The following is a 23,199-nucleotide window of genomic DNA, read 5'->3' as shown; positions in this document are numbered from 1 at the left end:
CGTGATTCTTGGTTCCTAGACATAGCTGGAACATGACCTTAGGCTGCCTGTATTTCTTGACTGTTAAAATCTGCTAATCCCAAACTCACTTAGAGTGAAATTAAGTTGTGTGGCCAACTCACTGTGAATGTGTTAGATTAGTGGCCTCAGTTGGGAAGTTGGAAAGAAGAGGCAGTGGGAGTGCTGGTCTGGGAAGGAGAAAATCTGATGTTTCTTGTCCCTAGATACTGGAGACCCTGAAAGGGTAAGCTTTTGGTTTACAAGTCATGAATGAGACTGGTATCGAAAAGGGGTCCCAGTCCAGATCCCAAGAGTAGGTTCTTGAGCTCATGCAAAAAAAGAATTCAGAGCAAGTCTGTAAAGTAAAAGCAAGTTTATTAACAAAGTAAAGAAATAAAAGAATGGCTACTGTATAGAGCAGCCCCCAGGGCTGCTGGTTGCCCATTTTTATGGTTGTTTTCTGATGATATGCTAAACAAGGGGTGGATTATTCATGCCTCCCCTTTTTAGACCATATAGGATAACGTCCTGTCATTGCCATGGCATTTGTAAACGGTTGCAGTGCTGATGGGAGTGTAGCAGTGAGGATATCCAGAGGTCACTCTTGTCGCCATCTTGGTTTTGGTGGGATTTAGCTGGCTTCATTACTGCAAACTTTTATCAGAAAGGTCTTTACGACCTGTATCTTGTTGGAACCCTCTATCTCATCCTCTGACTTAGAATGCTTTTAACCAGGCTGGGCGTGGTGGTTCACGGTGTAATCCCAGCACTTGGGGAGGCTGAGGTGGGAGGATCACAAGGTCAGGAGATAGAGATCATCCCGGCTAACAGAGTGAAACCCCATCTCTACCAAAAATATACAAAATTAGCTAAGCATGGGGGCGCGAATCTGTAGTACCAGCTACTTGGGAGGCTGAGGTAGGCGAATGGCTTGACCCCGGGAAGGCAGAGGTTGCAGTGAGCCGAGATTGTGCCACTGCACGCCAGCCTAGGACACAGAGCAAGACTCCGTCTCAAAAAAAAAAAACAAAAAAAAAAAAAACCAGAATGTCATAACCATCTGGAAATGCAGCCCAGTAGGTCTCCGCCTTCTATTACCCAGCTCCTATTCAAGATGTCAAGATGCCTCTGACAAGACTATGTGAGGAACAGAAGTCATGACCCCAACCCCAAATTTCATCATGCAAAGATGACATATAGTATTTGTATTTGAGTGCTTTATTATATTGGAATTGCAGTGATATTAACATTTGTACAAATGCACAAAATCGTGTCTCTTCTTGCTAGAAAGAGATGTAAAAATCTGGCCTAGTTGAACAGTCTTAATGAACTCATTGTCCATTGGTAACAATAAATGCGTTCATGATGCAACAAAAAGCTTAACACAAAATTAAACATATTAAATGCTGCAGCAAGTATTTACATGTATGTACCCCTTTTTCTCCTTCCAGTAAGGAAGGTGGTTGCTTTACAAATAGACAAACAAACACAAATGCTTTGCTGTTTACAAATACAAACAACCCCAAGTCCAGAACTTAAAGTGACAGCACCTTTTTTGGGACTTCCTCAGTTAACACTTTACACAGTGCTAAACTTTTTTCTTTGAACTATATTTTTGGACAATATTTATATTCCAATTGTCCTAGAACATTGTGTTTGAACTGAGCTATTTTTCTGGGCCTTTTCAGAGGATCCCAAACCCTACGTTCTCTCTAGAGAGAACATTTCAAGCTTATCTTTTCTCCAAGACAGTTCTCAAAGGCAACACTCCTTTCTCTATGAGGCAGATGTGATTTAGCAGAACGTAGAAGGAAAAACAGGGAGTAGGTTGTATTTTCTACTGGCTGCTGGTTGGGAAGGGTCCTTTCTCTTACACCCCCTCCACTCAGCACAACTGATACCTTTCATGATCAGCTGTAGTGTCTGTGGCATTGGTATTCTAAAGGAGAAAACTAGAATTTAATGAGCTTATTGTGCATAAGATTTTAATGATGTATTTAAAGCTAATTTATTCAGCTTCCACATTCTAAGCCTTGAGGCTAAATTATTCTGTTGTAAAAAAATTCAATCCTATAAAGCTCTATAATAGAAGCTCAATGTAAGAATATCTTAAATGGCTTAGAAGGAGCTTTCTAGATTCTGGCTTCTAATGAGCTAGATATTGTAAGTTGGTCTAAATACGACAGTTGGTAATTATTGATTCCTTTCTGATGAGAAGCTTGGAAAGGTATCAGAGTGCCACTTAAGAGTATTAATCTTTTAACAAATGTTGGCAATTTGGCCTTACCCCCCACTTCAGCTTGTGGTTAAATAGTTTTTCTTAAAAAATAGACAATTTATAAGGGAAAAAATATATAAACACTCTTTAAGCGATTTGGCTACAAGCGTTACATCACTGAAAAACCCCACAAGAAATAGTAAAATATTTTGAATGGACATACACTTTTTCATTTTCACAATATGACGAGCTAGGTTTTTTTGTTTTCTAAAATTTCTGTGTGTTTGTTTTGGTATTGAATTTTACTTAGAAGTTTATTGCTGCTGTGTCATCTTATCCTACCTTAGATTGCAATTGTGAAATAGAGGTGCTGTCCTTAATTACGTTACAAGGCAACATTGTATTTTTGAGACCTAGGAATGAAACCGATAGGGCCACTGTTCTTTCAGTGGCCTCATAGAGAGTCTATGGCTAGGACAACAGTCAAATGTGCACCAGGATGCACAAAAGAATAAGTCTCCTGGCTTATTCAGGACACTTTGGTTTGGAAGATGAGAGAAAATTCTTAAGTATAGCTCAGCTGCTGCCTCACATCTGTTGCATAATATAACATTTAAAAAACATGCTACGAATAAAGGGATACAGAGTATAAACCCATATAGTGTACTGGCTCTTCTCCTCGGCATTCTTGTAGTAGGTTTCACCTAGGCTGACGCGAGACACAGGTCTCAGCTGTGCTACCAATGAACGCACATAAATGTACCTGGTGCAAATATGTGTAAAGTATTTTAAATGATGCAGCTCAGAGCCTTGGAGGAAGGGTGCGGGGCACTGTAAAGGAGAGCAAAGGCAAGTTAGAGCAAAGACAGAGAAGAGGTTAGAAAGAACGAGAGAAATAGAAAGGGATCAAAAAGCTAAAGTGCCATTTTAAAATATAAATTATTTTAAAAGCAGAAAAGAGATTCTAAATTGCTACTGTTCGCATAGGCACGGTTTTATTCAAATTTAAATGGGTTGTTTCCTTTCCCTTCTCAGATACACTGCATAATGGAGCTTGAATGGCTTAAAGCTACTGCATATTGTTCAGGAAGGGAAAAAAAGCACTAAGGGAGCTGAATAGTGCAAGGCTTTCTAGGAAATTGGGGTGGGGTGGAGAGAGGCAGAGATGAAGTTGTTTTTTTATACTTCTACAAGAAAACTGTTCCAGTTATAGTTACTGATTCCCTTTAGCCGAACTCTGTTTCCTAAATGAAAGAGCTTACTTTAACAATGAAAAAAGAAATAAACGTTTAAAAAAAACTGCTCAGAATGTGGATTAAAAAATAACTCACAGAGCAATAAAAATCCTTGAAATGTCTATGCACAGAGATCTAAGCAAACATTTCCACCAAATGGTGGAGAATAGCCATTTGAAACCCTGAAAAAATGAAAATACACACAACTATAGTAGTTGATTATGGACTAACACTTTAAAAACAAAGTAGTTCCTACAGAAGAATACTGTTCAAATGGAATGTTTAAAAATAACATTTATTAATAAATATCTTATAAAATTCTAAATTAATAGATTCCTGTTCAAATTTTGCTTTGGTCCTTGAATTCCACTGTATACACACATACATACATATATATTTTCTTAGATGGTTTTTTTTTCTTTTTTTTTTAACCAGAAAGAAACACCTTCTATCCTAACTGGATGGCTAGTTTTATAGCAGTTACCAAGGCTTAAAACCCCCCAGCTGAAGGCTTGTCTGTTACCACAGCTGGTTTATGATTTTAATGACAAACTCAACTTACACACTAAAAATTTATTTAACAGGCAACAACCACTAGAACATTCACCATGGACACCCCTCTATCAGAATACGCTCTCCATTTTGTTTTGCTGATTACGTAGGCTCTGAAGAGTATTTGCTCTAGGTCACCCTCATCACTGTAATATATACTGTGAGAGCACACACACTGCTTGTCTCCCACAGGCTCTTTTAAGACTGTGACTCGCAAACATTGATGTGGGGGCAGGAGAGGGGTGAGTAGTAGTGTAACAGGAAAACATCCGACTTAACACCTGGCTTTAAAATTAGTACATTCATCCAGGGCTGGGATTTTCACTGTACCTCTCCTGGCATTGTGGATTGAGACATGTGTCGAGGAGAAACAAGATGTGGACACCTCCACTTAGCTGAGAATTCACCTGGTAGAAATGCTCTCAGGTGTACCTATCGGAGTTGTTAACTCCCATCACGTAAGGCAGGGGAGGCACTGCAGAAGTTCCCAGGGAGGCTGGCAGTGACCTCAGAGGCAGATCTCACTGATCAAGAAAACCACACACGAATGGGGAGAGGCAGTGCAGTGGGATTTTCCTTCCTTAGGACGGGTGCTCTGAAGGCCATGATGACTGATTGGCAAACACATGGATGGGTGACCCAGTAAACTGGCTGGGGAAGGAGAATGGAGTACCAAGATACTCTCCCAAATAGGCAAAAATATAGGACACGGAGGAGGGATTTTTAGGCAGATTGATTATTCTGTTGTCTGGTGATGGCTGGGCCTTTAGGTAAAAAGGTTAATACTGATAAGCCACGTGTTGGATTTGACCAGTGTATCTTTCTGTTTGGGATTTCAAGAAGCACTGATAACTAGTTGGAATCTTTAATTTACTGTATTTCCACACCGTGAATGAGCACACCTAAAGGCCCTGAGTAGAACAAGAAGACAGTTTATTCTAATTATATGTTGAGGCCGGTTTGCTAATGTGTGTGGTTGGTTTTCCTACTTAGCATAAAAAACAGACATAATTGAGCTATATATAATGCACATCAGTCAAACTGTCAAGTTGCTGAACGGAGAAAACTGAGGCACGTTCTTAACTGCAGAGGCTTTCAGCCTAACAACTAAATAGTTCAATCAAAAGGTGGAACAGAAGTAAACTAAACCATCATTGTAGTGACAGTCACTCCCTGGACATTCTGATATTACTAGTGGATTTTTAAAAAATCCATTTTATTAAGTGCTATGCATGCAGTAAAGAAAGAAAAATTGTTCACTTAAAACAAAGCAAAACATAAAATAAAAATTTAAAAACCCAACTAAACATTTTAATGCACTCTTTTTCCTTTTTGTGAGGGGAGGGCAGACAGATGGTCCTAAGAAGGAATTTTGAAATATTATTTTTGATTTCAAAACGGAGATATGAATACTAACTTCTTTTTAAAGCTAAGTCTTAAATATTTCTTAGGAAGCCAGTCAGATTCAACCATGCTGGAATTTAAAAAACAACAACTATGAATTCAGTATTTAAAATACTTGAAAATGATATGTTTGTCTAAAATATAATAAAAAATTCTTTCATTTGCTTTTTTTCTTTTTTCTTTTTTTTTTGTTGCTTTTGTTTTGATTCTTCAACTATATATCCAAGTCATAAGTTTCACTGGACACTCAAAGCCATCTTTTGAAAGCACTGCATACACAGAAAAATTGTTGATAAATATTGATTTAAAAAGTAAGTTATTAGATAAAACAGAAACTAGTTATATAAAAATCATGCTTCAAGACCCTCATATTTTCTTTTTTTCTCCAAAATAGATTCTTATACTATAGTGAGAGAAAAAAACACATCCTTCCCTTTTCTGAACTCTTATAAAAGCTACACCTTTTGTAAAATACTGTTCTTTTAAAACCCATGAACACACACACACACACACACGCACACACGCACACACGCACGCGCGCGCGCACACACGTTAAGAGGTCAAGCATTCAAATGGAGATGAAACACCAGCACCTGCCTAGACTGCTAGGGAGAAACATTCACCCCTGATATTTGTGAGATGCGATATTAAAACATTAGCACAGTAGAATGGCTTGTTTCAAGGAGGCACGACTGTGGTTCAGGGACTATCTGCTTTGTATCATGGGCATGTTTTAAAAAGTTGTTGAAAATAAATGAGAATAATTCAGAAGAGTGAAGAAGGCTGGGTGCAGTGGCTCATGCCTATAGTCCCAACACTTTGGGAAGAAGGAGGAGGAGGATTGTTTGTGACCAGGCTGGGCTACATAAGGGAGAGCTCATCTTTATTCTAAAATAAAAATAAAAATACATTGTGTGAGCCTGTGGTCCCAGCTACTTGGGAGGCGGAGGTGGAAGGATCGCTTGAACCCAGGAGGTTGAGGCTGCAGTGATCCATGATCGCACCACTGCACTTCAGCCTGGGTGATGGGTGAGACCCCATCTCAAAAAAGAAAAAAAAAGAGAGAAGTAGCCTGTGCCTCATCCATGGGGTTCCTTTAGCAGTCAAAGCGTGCTTTAACTGTCATGGGAAGGCGGAAAGCGCCCCTATGGGAACATTGGGTTTTCTTTCTCTTTTTGTTTCTCCAGTAGTGAGTCTATTTTCACCCCACAGAACAGCAAAGCCAGTTCTATAGGCTTAAGAAAAAAAAAAAATAATATAAATCTTAGGCTATTAGCAGCTGATGACTGAACCATATAATCTGTGTGTAGTGAATAGAGCCCTTCTGAATTATTATATAGTATATGGATTTTCACTGTTATAGACAGGCCATATAAAACCAGTTGCAATTCAAGGGTGTCATGTTATATCCCCACATCAAAATTTGGACTTTCACAATCAAGGCTTACAAAACTCCCTTCCCTAGTGTCTCCCCAGCTGGTATCCAACCGTGCTTCACTTATAACTAAACCACCTTTTATTTGCTCTGATTATGAAAAACATGAAATCAGGCACATTAAACATCTTGTGGTTACTATTTTGTGAAAAGCAAGAGTTGAATGAACTCCAGCTGTGGGTGACGTGTAAGTGAAGCAACGGTTAGGTCCACGCTTTGGAGGTTTGCTTTTTTTCTTGTTTGTTTTGTTTTTTCTTTCAACATCGTTTTCGTTTTCACATGCCATGCTAAAGGGAAAAAAATAAAACCATTGACAGTAAAAATGAAGCGTAAACAGGGAGCCCAAGAAAAAGTTGAATTGAAGAGGAAAACTGGGCATTCGAGCAAGTGGACCGAGAGAAGGAGAGGCGAAGGGAGACTCAGTGGCATTATTTGGACATCAGTGGATCTTAGAATATTTTATAGTAAGAAAAAAGATGGTGGGAAAGGCTGTGTGTTTATCTGGGATTCTGGTGACACCACAGCACAAACTCAACGTGAGTTAAGATGTCAAAAGGTTTCCTACCCAGTTAACCTTGGATCTGTCTTACTTGACATCTAGGTATGCCTCATTTTGGCTAAAAGCTGTGGTTTCACAAGATTCAATGTTTCAGGCAAAGGGTTGGGCTGATAAGAATGAAACCATGGCTATATACAGAAAAGGTTCAGTTTATAAACAAGTAACTGGTACCAGAAAATTGGAGAAAAGCACCAAAGCGTTTCCCAAGCTGATAGATATTAATTGCATAACTCCCTTTTTTCTTATATGACTAAGTATAAAAGACAACATGTCCATAATAACTATAAAAATGAAAGCCAGTCTTTGAAGGGCGGAGGAGTCTTCCAGGTCTGAGTTAATTCTAAAAATGCCCTTAAAAGAAAGGACGCATGGTATGCTGCAGCTCTTCTTGGAGGCCAGGTCTGACGGTGCATTTTAAAGAATCGGGTTCAGGTCTGTTCTGTGAGTGGCGAGCTGGCTGAGGGTGGAGCTTCCTACCACCTCGCTGGCCGACGAGGAAGTAGTGATGGTATTATGCTGGATGACTTGTTGCTGGGAGCAAGCTGGGACGGGACTTGCAGGAGGACTACTCTCCGGACCTAGGGTGGGGACAAAGACAACACACACACGTACACACACACCAATATAGGTCTTTTGTGTATGGACTTGTGGACTCCTCAGAGACACAGTACTAGATATTTACTTGAAATAGAAGGTTCACACATTTAATTCTGAACGTGAATTTCAAAGCTGTATTTTCCACTGTTGTCACAATGCTGTGCCTTTCCAGTTTATAGCTACGAGCAAAGCCATGCTTTCTGTATCAGTAAAATGACTTGATGTGTTTAAGTCATGGTCACGTGAACTTCCCCACCTTGTCTTTTTAAATAGCCATCCGTGTATCAAATGTGGAAAAAGACTCACATGTGGTGGGAGAATCTGTGTTGCTCAATCTAAAAAATTATTTGAAAATAAATTGACCTTCAGCCATGAATCCCTGCTCCTCCCACCATCCCTACTCAACTATCATTTAACTGACTGGATTCCAAATGCAGAAACTGGGGTCTGAAAGAAAGGGTCCATTTTGCTTATTGGTAAACCGAGGCCAGGTCACCAGCTTTTCAGCCCAGTGAGTAACATGCAGTGTTTCTGGAGGCACTGGATATGATTCATCCAAGGCCTGGTTCCCAGCCCACGGATTTCTGAAGGAGACAGCTGAGCCACTGGTACCTGGGCTTCAGCTGCCTCTTTTATTACTGGCTGAAAAACTGGAATTTGCTATTTTTTTAATACTTTGAAATGCCAGGTAAGGTGTAGCCAGAAATCATCCGGAGGTGGTGGGCATAGTGTTTGCATAGGGGTCAGGAAAAAGGGATCTCCTTGGAAGAATAGTCTGGCAGCCACTCAAGAATTCTAGTATCTCTGCCTGGAAGTACAGCCTACACTTTATTTTTGCTCTTTCAATCAAATTCAGTGCAAACTTAGGGGCAAAAAAGTTGGACACTAAAGAAAACTGAAAAAGTTGATGACTTACTTAGATATCCTTGTGATTCTTTCTGCATGGCTGTTATCGGGCAGTCTTTATGTGTTAACAACAACTGTTTCAGCTGGGCCACCTCATTTTTCAACATAGACACTTCATTCTGAAAGAGATATATTAAAACCATGTTGAGAAGACCAGAGGATACAAACCCAAAGGCCTGTGTACATTCAACAACAACACGGGCAAACTTTTCTGTTATGTCTGACATGAAGAGTATTACTGAGGGTGGTTCGCCTGAAAGTTTGCAGCTTACCTTTAATTTGGCCCTCCTCACATTTACCAGGGGATTTCTAAAGATATTAGGTTTTAACTTATGAGCTGAACCTTATTAAAAGGCTAGACCACACTCTTAGATGATGGGCACTGAAACCAGTAAGAATCCTTACTCCACTCTTACTGCATGATCCTAGGCAGATAACATACCCCAGCTGAGCTCCAGCAACCTCGTTATAAGATGGGGATAAGAAGTGTACAAGATTATTTGTGTTACTGTGAGGATTAAATACGGTAATAGATCGGAAACACTTAAAACAAGGTCCAGAGCATACTAAGCACTTAATACATTAGCTATCGTAACCTTCACAAGCTCGGGTTGACATCCAATTGAGAATGCAAATGTGAGGCATACAATGGGCAGAATTACGTGGTAGGATTTGTGGCTTCCACTTGAAATGCAGTCAGAATAAGCTGACCTGTATACCATCAGATTTTCCAAAAGATGTCTGCGTTGCTCGATCTAAAAAGTATATTTGAAAATAAATTGACCTTCAGCCATGAATCCCTGCTCCTCCCACCAGCTGTCCAGTAGCTGGCAACTACTGTTCGTGGGCTACTGTTCAGCAGAGCACGTCTAGCTGCCTGATGCCCAGGAGCAGGAGGCACGGAAGCTCATGTGCATGTGTTGGTCAGCAGCATGTGGGATGACGTCAGCTCAGGGAGGCAAGAGGCAAGGAACTTTTGGGCCATGATTGAATTAATTTGATTGAGTTCATTGATTATTTGGCCAATTTCAGTGTATAAAATACTCTTTCTCCCTTCAGTATCAGAATATTGTGGATAGTGTGGGGTTTTCTTCATAGTTACTCACATAAGCGCCTCAGATCTCAAGTAATTACATCTCAGAACATTCAAGAAGGCAAATTGTACCTCCCAACTCCAAATGAATATGATTGATAAGGGACACTGTGGAAACCAAAATTGACCCTGTCAATTCCAGGATCAGTGGGATAACTTATAGAACAACTTATTTTAGCCTTAAACACTAACTTCTTCCTCTTTGATTTTATACCTATCTAAATTCATACAGCCTTTTTTTCTTTTTCTCAGTTTTCCCTCTGCTCAAAATAGCACATATAAAAGAAAGTCACTTCTAGACCATCACATGAAAGCAATCTCTGGCTTTAAAAAAAATCAACCAAACAACAACAAAAAGGAAACAGAGGTGTGTGTGTGTGTGTGTGTGTGTGTGTGTGTGTGTGTGTGTATTTGCTTCAGAAGGAAATGTCATATTACTTGCATTTATACTACAGAAATAACACTTTTCTGAAATCAAAACTGCCAAACACCTTGCAACCTGAGTAGGAGCCCTCAGCTGCAGATAATGTAGACAATGGATCTTAGAAAATGGAATCAAGTTCCAACTTCTAGTGAATCCATACTTTTTAACCTAGAAAACAACAAACAAGAAAATTATTAAAAACAAAACTGGGTTCTCCGGCTTTCTTACACTTTTGGAGGAAAAAACACACCCTGTGTGGTGGCCCTTTTGGAAAGGTTGAATTTAGTCTCGATTTCTTCCCCTGCTATGTTCTGGGCAGTCAAAAGCAGCATTTGATCTTTCAGGCACAAAGTGTTCACTGCCCCCTTCCCTAAGAAAACACTCTGAATTCCATTCTCTGAGTCTCTACAGTTAGCAAAGAGCTAACTGCCTATGATACTTGGCATGCCCCAGTTTCACAATCAATTTTTGCTTTCATAAGGCTGTTTTACTATAAAAGAGCACCAGTCAGCACATGTGATACCCTGGCCTATCACCAAAACCCCATACAAAGTATATGACTTTGGTAGCATTTAGTCTTTGAACAGCAAAACATTTTATTACTAAAGCGATATGTTGTAAGTATAGAGACCAAAGCTGAGTATTGTGAGGGTCTGTAAAAATGCAGAACCCAGAGACTGTTGAGACAATTGACCATTACTTAAAGATATATGTGAAAATGAACATATTCTTTTTGTATTTTTATAGAGAAAGGGTTTTGCTCTGTTGTCCAGGCTGGACTGCAGTAGCACCATCATGGTTCACTGCAGCCTCTACCTCCTGGGCTCGAGCAATCCTCCCACCTTAGCCTTTTGAGTAGCTGGGACTACAGACAGGTGCCACAATGTTCAGCTAATTTTAAAAATTGTTTTGCAAAGATGGGGGTTTAGCTATTTTGTCCAGGCTGGTCTTGAACTCCTGACCTCAAGTGATTTTCCAGCCTCAGCCTCCCAAAGTGCTGGGATTACAGGCACAAGCCACTGTGCCTGGCAGGACATATTTCTTAATGTAGCGTTAATAATTACGTTATTTAGCCACATTATGGTGGGGAAATAAGCACCAATTAATGTCCTCAGTAGACAAGAGCAATTAGCTTCTTGTTTATATCATATGCACATAACTATGATGCTAAAGAACTAAACAAAGGCCTAATAACCATAGAAGTCACAGAAATTCATGGGGCAGCATCCAGTAGGAAAAGGAACTCTCCTCTGAGAGTTGAGAATAATGGGGGTCGAGTTCCTAAGCTGCCATGCCAGCCAAGAATAAAACACAATGGTTGAATTAGTTCTCTAAGTTCCTTCTAGAAAGAATTTTTTTTTTTTTAAATTCTACAAGCGATTTTGTGTGACTTTCTATTGAGAAAGCAGATTACCCAATTATCTAATGAAGGATTCAATCTTGACTTTTATTCATTACTTTCGATATGCTCAAACATGCTTATAATTCAGGTCTGACATTTCATAAGGGAGCCAGTTCTGGCACCTCTTATCCTTCCAAATTATAGTAGGGCAGATTCAAAGCAATATTTATGGTTTCATTTAGAGGAAAATTTTGTATGTCCATTTATGTGTCCATATTGCTGAGAGAGCATCTATGGAGACTTCCTCATATTTCATAGGGGGCTTTTGGCTTAAGAAAGGTCAAGAATTGCTATCCTGGAGAAAGAAGAATGAATTGTGTGTTGTGCACATGGATGATCATCTTAAAGATTCCATAGTGAAAGACTGACTAGCGTAGGAAATGCTCAAATACTAGACTATATTTTAAGTAAAAACCGTTTTCAAGGGAACGTAAGTGGAATCACCTTGAATTCATTTTGGAAGAGAACAACCAGATAGCGAATGTTTCAAAATGCATAAAAGAAGTCAAATGTGGCCTGCAAGTCTAGTAGGAAAATAAAAGCCAGGCCTGCTGGAGGCATTTTCTTACTCCGAATTACCTTGCTTTAATAAATTGAGGAAAATCATTTTTTATTCCCCTATGTAGGTTCTAAGAAGAGTTTTAGGTTTTAATATAAAAGCGCTTAGTAAAAACAAGGTATTAATAATATGTGTCGGCTGTCTGGTAGAAATCACCTCTGCAGTTGTTCATTTTTCTAGACCAATTTGAGTTTGCCCCTCGAAAGCAGTTAGCCGCTTAGCGACTGTAAGAGGATAGAGCCAGTTGGATTGATCTATTTGTAAACCCACAGTTTGCCTGGGGATGAAGCAGCACTCCATAGAGATATTCAATACTACAATAACATACTCTAAGCAAGCACTCCAACAAGTCCCAATAGCTACATTCGCAGTGTTCAGCTTTGGGGATGTCATGATTTATATGATAAATCTGCAGTGCTTTTTGGCGTAAACAGTAGTTTGTGCCAAAAAAATAATGATCAAAATGGGCCCTACAATATACCCTCCCGTCTTTTTTTTTTTTTTTTTTTTTTTTTTTTTTTTTTTGGTAGATTAGCTGAGACCAGGTTTGGTTCACTCTGAAACAAAGGACTTTGAATTTGTCAAGCAACAGTTCCCATCTGGCCTATTCTCTTGCCAAGTCCCAGACCTGGGCTCATGTGTCCAGAATTTCAGCAGCAACTTAGACCATGTGTCTTTGCACTAAAAAAAGAAAAGCAATTATGTCCACGGGTGACCAGATGATTGCCGTATCCTCTACTGAACACAAACGTTCTACTGAGCACCTCAGCAGCAGCTGATGAACTTAGAGCTGAGCTTAGTCACTGAGTATCAGAAAAAAGAACATGGATTCCTTTGGCTTACAGGGTTTCTAAAATAAAAGATCACAAAGCAGTGGGTTAGGTCAACAGGAGACTTCCCTGAGTCCTCCTTCGGCCACCTACTCATTGTGTGGCATTAGGGAAGACCCCTCATTTCCCTCATCACACTTTCTCTCTCCATCAAGTGTCCAATCAGGTAGTTTCTAGTACTTTCCCCAATTCCTATACCTTTGTTGACCTGCTGGCCAGAGATGTGTTGTGAGACGAGGAAATGAAGTCTGGGAGTTTGATTTTGTTTTCTTAGGTCTGATTTTTCCAATCTGAAATGCTGCAGCCTGACTAGAGGGTTCTGTGCTGGAAAACAACTCAAAAGTGGCAGCTGGCCATCCAGACCTTGGATATTCCGTTTGGCTGGAGGTTGTTTGCTTAGCACCTTCCATTTCTGTTTACTTAAAATTTGGCTCACTCGTCCAGCCTCACGGAGACACCTTTTTCTTTTGACAAAGGTCCAGTGAGAGGGAAAGGGTCATTCAAAGGTAGCGGAATCTGCAGCATCCTCTCCAGCACCCCCGGGCCTGATGCAGGACACTCAGTTTCACAGGGAACACTGGGCGGTTGTGGCTTCTGTCCCTCCAAGGCAAAGCAGTGGTTGGAAAATATCAACAATTTCGTCTGTTCAGAGACTGTCCCTTTTTGGGGTACCGTTTTAGCCACCAAAGGATATTGGTGCCTGTTACATGAACTCAGTAGAATTTTTTTTTTTTTCCTGGTTTTGGGAACTAGAGTTCTAGTTTCTTTTTTCCTTAGCCATTTGGCTCTAAAGAAATGTGAGAAAAATCAGCGCATTAGGGTCTAGCAAAGGGTAAATTCACCTTGTGTGTTTTGTAAAAATACTCATACATATGCGAAGGCCAAGTCACGAACACCTCTGGCCTCAAAGTCAATGGGCATCTTTACTTTCCTGGCTCTCTGCTGTGACTCCTCTATGTTTTCATGTATTAGGATCATAGTCTATACCCTGAAGGAATTCTGCAAGGACTCATTTTAGTTAAAATGGATTTAAAGACTTGGCATTTGATAAGTGCCAGCTGGCTACTTTTGGCTCCTTCATTTAAGCAGTGGCTCCCAACTAAGGCTGATTTTGCCACCCAACCTCCCTTCCCAGCCACCACCAGGTGACATCTGGCAATGTCTGGAGATTCTTTGGTTGTCCTAGTTGGAAGGTGTGCTCCTGACACAAAGTGGGTGAAGGCCAAGGAGGCTGCTAAATAGCCTGCAATGCATAGGGCACAACAAAGAATGATCCAGCCCAGAAGTCAACGGGGCCAAAACTGAGAAAACCTACATTTGCACCATCATTCTGCAGACCTCAGAAATGGTGGCAAATTCCTGGGGCTCTCCCGCTTCAGTTATTGCAGAACCACTGCTGTAATATTTACTAGGTTCACATATACCAGGCGTCCCCAAACTACGGCCCGCAGGCCGCATGCGGCCCCCTGAGGCCATTTATCCGGCCCCCCGCCGCACTTCAGGAAGGGGCACCTCTTTCATTGGTGGTCAGTGAGAGGGGCACAGTATGTGGCGGCCCTCCAGCGGTCTGAGGGACAGCGAACTGGCCCCCTGTGTAAAAAGTTTGGGGACGCCTGACATATACAATAACTTTTATTTACTTAACATGTTTGTGCAAATTAACTCAATTTTTAATGATTTAGCCTTCTTACTAATGTCTTAAAACTGTAGATTTGATCTTCTAATTACAGTTCACAACACACATCAAAATTAAAATGTAATTATTAATATTAAAAATGCTTGGCTGGGCGTAGTGGCTTATGCCTATAATCCCAACATTTTGGGAGGCCGAGGTGGGAGGATTGCTTGAGCCTGGGAATTTGAGACCAGCCTGGGCCATGTAATAAGATCTTGTCTCTAGAAAAAAAATATATATATATTAGCCAGGCATGGTAGTGTCACCTCGGGAGGCTGAGTTGGGAGGAATACTTGAGTCCCGGAGGTCAAGGCTGCAGTGAGCCATGCTTGTACCACTGCACTCCAGGCAGGGCAATGGAGTGAGGCCCTGTCTCAGAATAGAAAAATGTTATAACCACATCCTTTCTAAAAGCTGCTCAGGTACTACTGTGCCTGTCAGATGCTACAAGTGGCTTTAAAGGTGTTTGAGTCCAGCCATTTCTCTGGTGGCCTGACTCTCTGCAATCACGTCCTTGCCAAGTGGTCAGGCAGCCAACTCTTAGACACCCCAGCAGTGAGGAATTCATTCATTTATTTAACAAATGGTTACTGAGTGTAGACACTATACTATAAACAAGGTAACCCACTCATTTATTCAACAAATAAGTTACTAAGTGTAGACACTACACTATAAACAGCAGATAATAGCAGAGGGAGGGAGTAGTAAGAGACAGTCCCAATCTTCCTGCAGCACAGGAATATTAGTGGAGGAATCATTAGCTTATTAGTTAGTGGGGAAATCATTAGCTTATTTTCCTCATATCTGCTATATGTTTCCCAGTTTCTTGCTCATCATGTCTATTACAAAAAGAATGACCCATTTAGGGGAAAAAAAGTGAACATCCATAAATTATGAAATTCAGGTCCTCATATATACTTTTGTTATGCACTTTGAATTTGTACACTGGAACCCCAAGTCATTTCCATTTAATAGAAATGAATATGCAAAGGCTTTGGGGTTTGGCACCCTACCTGTTCTTTCTAAGGATGCACAGAGAACTAGGTATGGGAAGAAGATGAAAATGACCTACCAATGCCTAGCCATGCACTATTTTTTTTTTTTTTTTTTTTTTTTTTGAAACAGAGTCTCTGTTGCATAGGCTGGAGTGCAGTGATGTGATCTTGGCTCACTGCAGCCTCTCATCCTGCAATCAAGCAATCCTCTTGCCTCAGCCTACTGAGTAGCTGGGACTACAGGTGAGCATCACCACACACAATTATTTTTTATTTTTAGTACAGATGGAGTTTTCACACATTGGCCAGGCTGGTCTCGAACTCCTGACCTCAAGTGATCCACTCACCTCCCAAAGTGATCAGTCTTCCAAAGTGCTGGGATTACAGGTGTGGGCCACTGCACCTACCCCCCATGAACTCTTAAGGTGCAGGGTCTCCCTATGTGGGGTACGTTCCTCCCTGCCCCTCTCTCTTTAGCCATTCTCTCAGCTTCTAGAAGCACTGGAGTATAATCCACAACTCTTAACGCTATCCCCGGACTGTGGGTCACATACATGTGTATTTACTTGCCTTTTTTTTCTGCTGATAGTGTACATCTTTTTAACATTCAGACAAATGCCCTGAATGGCATCATTATAAACTATAAAGTCTGTTGGAGAAGCCCTGGGTACTAGAGTTTCTTCCTGTTCTCTTAGACACTCCCAGACACTTCTGGGCCTCATTATAATATGTCCCCAGTTAAGCCGTTCATAAAAAGCAAAAATCATGCAAGATTCAAATCTTAGTGCGTTGGAAAATGAGATGAAAACATGCCTTTTCTTTCAGAGCTGCATAATGACCATAAACCTTTCTTTCTTCCATGAAATGAAAATAGAGATAACCAAGTGTAAGCCAAGGCAGCCCCATCAACCTAGTGAATAGAATAATTCCTTTTTAGTTTGAAGGTTTATTTTGCCTCATGCACTGTGCGACTGCTTTGGACACATTCACTTGTTTATTCCTCCTAAGCTAACAATTCCGTAAAGTTATCGTTCCCATTCTGCAGAGGAGGAAACTGAGAACCAGAGAGTTAAACCTAGTGAGTAATTGCTGAACCACAGTTTGGATCTCTGTCCCATGAAAGCCTGTGCCCCCAGCCCTACCACTTAGTTGGGTAGGTCTCTCCTTCTCAGAGCTCTGTGGGCAAATGGATTGAAAACGGAACGGTTAATGTTGTCGTGTGGAGTGTCCCAGAATTCCTAAGGCTCTAGGAGCGGTCTGCATCTCCCCTGTGGACTGTGTGTGTGGTGTCACTGCTTATGTCAACAAGTCCCGGGGAAAGACAACGTGGGCTGCACCTGAAGCTGCATGTTTGTCTGGGTGAGTTCTTCTGCTTTCTTTTCCAATGACATCACCCAGACCTTCCTCTTCTGTCTGCAGCGGGTGGCAGCTGCCCGGTTCCGTTCCAGAAATTTCCGTCGCCTCTCGTCGGGATCCTCGTCCACCACCCTTCGCCGGCGCCCCCCTGTGGGTTGGGGCGGCTGTATTGTCTGGGTTGGCTGCATCTGTTGTGTTGCTGGTGAAACCTGCTGGGACAGAGAGGGAGGAGGCGTCGGGGATAGGGAAGGACGCGTTGGGTAAGGGAGGGAACCCAAGCTGATGTTAAAATCGAAAGCACAGTCTGTCGCTTCAGTCAGCCTATCAGACTTGCCTCCTATGAATGAAAGAAACGATGAAATCACACTCATGAAAGAAAAGAAAAAGCATCACCAACCTATATTCTGTGATGTGTTGGCAAGATACAGGAATGACTGGTGAAAAAATGTAGTCAGATGGATTTTTCCCTCACAGGCATTTGGCCGGATCATGGTAGAGGAAGCATTTGTTTTTTTCCTTCAGCTATTAAAAGTGGTTTACTGAAGGTGTGTTTGAAAACGTCAAAGTAAGGGCCAGGCGTGGCGGGAGGATCACTTGAGGCTAGGAGTTTGAGACCAGCCCGGACAACATGGTGAGACCCCGTCTCTAGAAAAAATGGAAAAATTAGCCAGCCATGGTGGCGCATGCCTACGGTCTTAGCTACTCAGGAGGCTCAGATGGGAGGCTTGCTTGAGCCCAGAAGACTGAGGTTGCTGTGAGCTATGATCATGCCACTGCACTCCACGCTGGGTAACACAGCAAGACCTTGTCTCTAAAAAAAATAAAACCAAAACAAATGAAACTTTAAAATAGCCAATGTATGGCTACAGAGTGAAAACAGAAAGGTCAGGGTTATTAACACAATATGGATGAGTCTGTCATCTGCAGAAAACCTCTGAGCATGTCGTGGGCTCCTTTCATTCTAATAGTGTTAAAACTGTGTTCCTAGAACACACTTCTCGGACATCGTTGCCACAGTGACTCCTATCAAAAGAAGCCCATAAAGCCAGGAAAGCAGATGAAATCCTATTTTGACTATTTCAGAGTTCTTAATGCAGAGGACTAGCTGGACCTGCACACTCCAGCTGGGCCTGGCTGCCCCTCAGAGTGCTCACCAGGGTGAAAGAGATCCAGGAGCACTTTCTAGGTGATTGGGAAGTAGGGCCTTTGAAAGCATTACATCGATGCCTGAAGCAGCACTGAGCCCTGCCACACCCTGTGTGTGTGATAGTGAGAGCTGCTCGTGCATTACCATACACTCACATTAGACGGAAATCCTAAGAGTGGCAAAGCACTTTATTAAAAAGTTTTACTATGCTTATAGATTCCTTGCAAGGTCTGTGTGGGACTCAGCAACATCTAAGGCTTTGTAGACCCCCACACATAGAGCTTTATTTCTATTCATGAGGCAGACACACAGCACCTTGTGAAATTTCTATGACTGACTCTTTATATGTCTGGACACCTAATGCTTTTCCTCATGCACTTCAATCCTTCCTCCTCCTTCATTCTCAATAAAAGGTGGGTTTTTTTTTTTTCTTCTCCCATTTCTCAGTCACTCAGGTTTATGACTGTAATACCTATAAAGTTGTTTTACAAGAGGCATTTAACCTGCAGAAATAACAGGCAAAAAGTTTAAAAATGAAGCCCAACAATCTTTTCCATCACATTCTAGCACTGTGATTGAAATCAATCAGAATGACTGTAATTGCACTAATAATGGCTACTGGTTGACATCAGCTGACTGATAGTGATATATTTTAATCCAAAACTCTCTCAAACCTTCTATGACTAACTGTAAAAGAATCAGGCCCAGGGTTGAGGCTGAATTGCATCTTGGTAATTTTATGTAAAGCAAAGACATTTTCTAGAACTGCTTGTTGGTGACTCTTTTCCTCTCGATTATAGAGGAATAACAAAATAAATTAACGGTCTAAGGTCTTACTCATCAGAATTGCTAGTGAAGACATCATCCTTGTTATTGGCAAAGACTTAGCACTTGTCATTTTGGATGCTAATTCCAGAGCCAACTACTGCAAAGAAAAGCATTAAGAGGGAATGTGCTAACTGTTTCCTAGAACACTTAACTGTTTCCTTTTGTGAGTTATGATCTCTTATTGCCAGCCTTAGACAAAGCCGTCAAGTAGGAAAAATTTGTTTTTAAATCTCCATTGCAAGCACTTATCTTTCAATTCTGTATCCTTCTACCCTAAGTTTAATCCATCTGTAACTTAAAACATTTTTCATGTGCCTTCACTCAAAGGCATAAGTGATGTGGTTTCAGGTATAATGCAGGTCCAGGGTTGGTTAAGAGAAATTCCTGGTGGTCATGAAACCAGCACTCTGCAGTCACATCCTTACGTGGAGGAGAAGTACAATAAGCCAGAAGAACTTGCAAATACAACCCTAAAACCAGAATTTGTGTGCCAGGTAATTATTGTTGCTTGGAATTTTATTTTTAAAGCAGAATTCTCTTGGCATAGATGCTCTGAAATTTTTGATCAAAAGTAATGAATTATCATTTCAAAAGGGCAGAATTTATTCCAAATCATCTGAGAATCGCGGAGTTCAAAGGATTCTATTCCTGCTTTCAGATAATCACACAATTAAGCAAAGTGGCAAGATCTCAGTAATCAGCCAAGTTAATACAATTTAAGAGTGGTATTTTAGGATACTGCCTAAATTATCTGGTTCAAATTTGAGCAAGACCAACCTGAGCTCTTCGTTTTTTGTGTACGATTTAAAAAAGCAACTGTTCATGAAGCTAATTATAATGGCAATTAACTAATTGCATATCCAATTGGCCATTTACTGACTTGAAACAGAGGGCAATTGGCTAATTGGTAATTAGCTAGTGAATGGCTTTTATATTCAAAGAATTGTTATATAACTGGCCCACAAAGGCAACCAAACCTTAATGTTCTCTTTTCCTTATAAACTAAGTACGCATGTGAATCAATTTGCCCATCATTGACTTTGTAGTTTTTTTTTCCTCTTCTAAATACATGACATTTGACTAAAAATGTGACTAAGAAGATTCTCTTGATACCATTTTATCGCTATACAATTTGCTAAACTTCTATTATGATGGTTTGGAATAACATACTTTAAACATTGTGCAAAAGGCTTTACAGAGCTTCTCTTATTTAATACTCATAAGGGCCTAGGAGTTTAGTCTACTATTACCTACCCCTATTTTACAGATGGAAAAACTGAGGGTTAGAGAGGTTAATCATTTATGTTCACAATCACACAGCAAGGAAGCTGGGGAAAAATTAAGGTTATCTCATTCTAATACTCAACTCTTGTTCACACTGTAGAATACCCCTGAGGACCTTGCAAAAGACAGTTTATCTAATGAACAGCTTAGAGAGTTGCTTGTGGCTGACCCATTCTGTGGGTGGCTGTCCAGGTTTGGTGGATGTTAGGGGGGTGGGGCTCAAGAGCTCAAAAAGCTGCCCAATGTATGGTCTTGTCTCCAGAGGCAGACAGCAGCGGAGACAGTGAATAAGTGTTATTTGGCGGTCTCAAGCTTCCGACACCATTCTGATCCAGCTGGTCGGAAGCTGGCAGTGCGGACTGGGTGGAGGGTATGGATGAAGGTCATTCTGCTTGAGGATCCAAAGCGTCTAGGTCCAGCCATGCTCCTGGGCATGCCCTTCTTCCGCTTACTAAAACTCACTCCAGTACAGGACTCGCCTCTCTTCTTGGCCCTGGGTGACATAATGTCTGCCTGGTCCCCCAACCCGCTTTCAGTTTTGTCTAAATGCTGGCTTTTTTTTTGCAGCCACTCCTGGTGACTCTCCCCCTACTGGGATTTGGCCTTTCTCTTGGTCTCATCATCTACAGAACTTGGCTCTCTTTCTGTTCCCTCCAACGCATTTCTCATTCAGGGGGATGAGTCACCTCTCTTCACCATTTACACAGCACCTTAAGCCCTAGCATCCGTGAGGGAGCTTCTTTGTCTCCCTTGAATTGTTACGCTTTAGATTTTAACATTCATTGTTACTCAGAAGATTGCCTGTTGTATTTAACTTCCATTTTCGCAGGTGACACAATTGAGTCTCTATGATGTTTTAAAACATAGCAGCTAGAACCAGCGTTAGAATTAATTTAAGTCACATCTTTCTTCACAAGCTTAAATTCTTCCTAATCCATCGATTCATGTTATGTTTTGGGGGGCTAACTTTCTAACACACTGCAAAAATAGATTTTGGAGAATTCACAGTTTATATTGGCTCTTAGAAACTAGACCTGCTATGATTTAGTATATTATTTATAGAAATTATGATCTGGTAGGGTCCTATGGGTAAGGGTTGCCACCTAGGAGAAAAACAGAGCTCCCTAGAATGTGAGAACACCTGGGCTTGTCACACAAGATTGCTGCAAATGACCCCAGCATTAGAGCTTGCCCTGCTACGAAGGAGAATAACAAGAGGAAAGAGATCAAGGAAAAGTTCTACCTGTGCTTGGTTACTGGTGTGCAGGGGCGGATGTGGCGAGGTCTGGTGATGTGCTGGGTGTGCATGAAGGTGGGAATGGGAGTGGTGATGTGGATGGTTCTGCTGGTGATGGGGTTGAGGGTGAGGATGGTGCGCTGGGTGCTGGTGCTGGTGTGGGTAAGGGTGGTGAGGTGGCAGTGTCTGGTGCTGATGCGGGTGTGAGTGCATGTGATGGTGTGGCGTCTGGTCCTGCCGGGAGCCCATCATGTCCATCATGTGTCCCATGGTGTTCATATTCCCATTTGACATGGCAGCAGGGTGGTGAGTCAATGCAGCCTTCAACCTCTGAAACAGAACAAAAGGGGGGGAGGGGACAACTGAAGTCAGTCATGTACATGATAGAGATTTTAAAGCAAAATGACTCACATTTTCAATTCTATATTTTATGATACTATTGTTAACATTTCCTACAAGTAACTATCTTGCTACTGGTACAAGAGAGCTTCTGTATTAATTTCATATTTTCTTAGGTATTGCGGTCAGTAGGAGGGTCAGCGTCAGCCATGTGGCCTAATTCAACCGTCACAGCCAATGGGCAGGCTATCCTATCAAGAACTGGACATTCTACTAAAAGGTATTTCGCATTATCCAATCGTGCATCATACTGTGTCTACAACTGGGTGCAAGCATACACCAAACAGCACCATGCACTATGATAACACCACTGAACAAAGAGCCTCCCTCTGGTGTGCCACTGTATTTTCTAAGAGTCACAAGAATGAATGCTCTTGCCTATCGAAAGGTTTCTCGGACGCAGAGAAGAAGTAATTTCAAATTTTAAAATGTGGAGAACTAATCTGATTTTACGGCTTACAATTAGAATTACTCGTCTACAACCTTCCGAGGTAATGTGTAGGGCTTTTCTGTGACCAAGGTCTTTCTTATGGTCCCTTCCAATGCTCTAATTTTTCTCACTTAATAACTTTTTTTTTGACTTTGAGAAGAGAGTGAGGAAAATAGAAGAAGATGGAGCACTGCACCTTCTTTGGCAGCCAGATACATTTCTAACACATTTCTAACATTGCCCCTTCTTCAGCAGGCCAGATACATTTCTAACACAAAAGCATTATCTGTTCTTAAGCAGACATGCACATGAATAACTTGCACCGAAGTCTAAAAGAGAAGTCAGCAAACTTTTTCTACAAAGAGTCAGAGAGTCAATATCTTCTGTCACAACGAGTCAACTCTGATATTGCGGTGCAAAAACCGCTGTAGATAATGTTTAAATGAATGAATCTGCTAGGTTTTGATACAACTTCAGGGACAGGAAATATGAATTTCAGATAATTGTTACATGTCATGAAATGTTAGTCTACTTTTGATTTTTTTCCCAGTCACTTAAAATATAGAAAACCATTCTTAGCTCATATACTGGAGAAAATAAGGCAGCGGGCCAGATTTGGCCCTTGGGCCATCAT

At 41.1% G+C, this 23,199-nt stretch overlaps 1 protein-coding gene across 3 annotated transcripts in view; it reads right to left on the bottom strand.

The window, feature by feature from the left end:
* Positions 1 to 1,202: 1,202 nt before the first annotated feature.
* Positions 1,203 to 23,199, bottom strand: part of CREB5 (cAMP responsive element binding protein 5) — a 423,257-nt gene continuing 401,260 nt past the window's right edge. For all 3 annotated transcript variants that reach the window (XM_003935162.4, XM_074379650.1, XM_010345706.3), the window contains 4 exons: positions 21,743 to 22,066; positions 17,222 to 17,449; positions 8,917 to 9,025; positions 1,203 to 7,981 (listed from right to left, as the gene is read on the bottom strand). In XM_003935162.4, the coding sequence (XP_003935211.3) occupies positions 7,818 to 7,981; positions 8,917 to 9,025; positions 17,222 to 17,449; positions 21,743 to 22,066 (825 nt within the window). In that variant the 3' untranslated portion in view covers positions 1,203 to 7,817. The remainder of the gene's footprint in view (positions 7,982 to 8,916; positions 9,026 to 17,221; positions 17,450 to 21,742; positions 22,067 to 23,199) is intronic.

Source organism: Saimiri boliviensis, chromosome 10 (assembly GCF_048565385.1).
Source record: "Saimiri boliviensis isolate mSaiBol1 chromosome 10, mSaiBol1.pri, whole genome shotgun sequence".
Lineage (NCBI taxonomy): Eukaryota > Metazoa > Chordata > Mammalia > Primates > Cebidae > Saimiri > Saimiri boliviensis.
The sequence above is the reverse complement of the archived record's forward strand: the minus strand, read 5'-3'. Positions and strand labels throughout refer to the sequence as shown.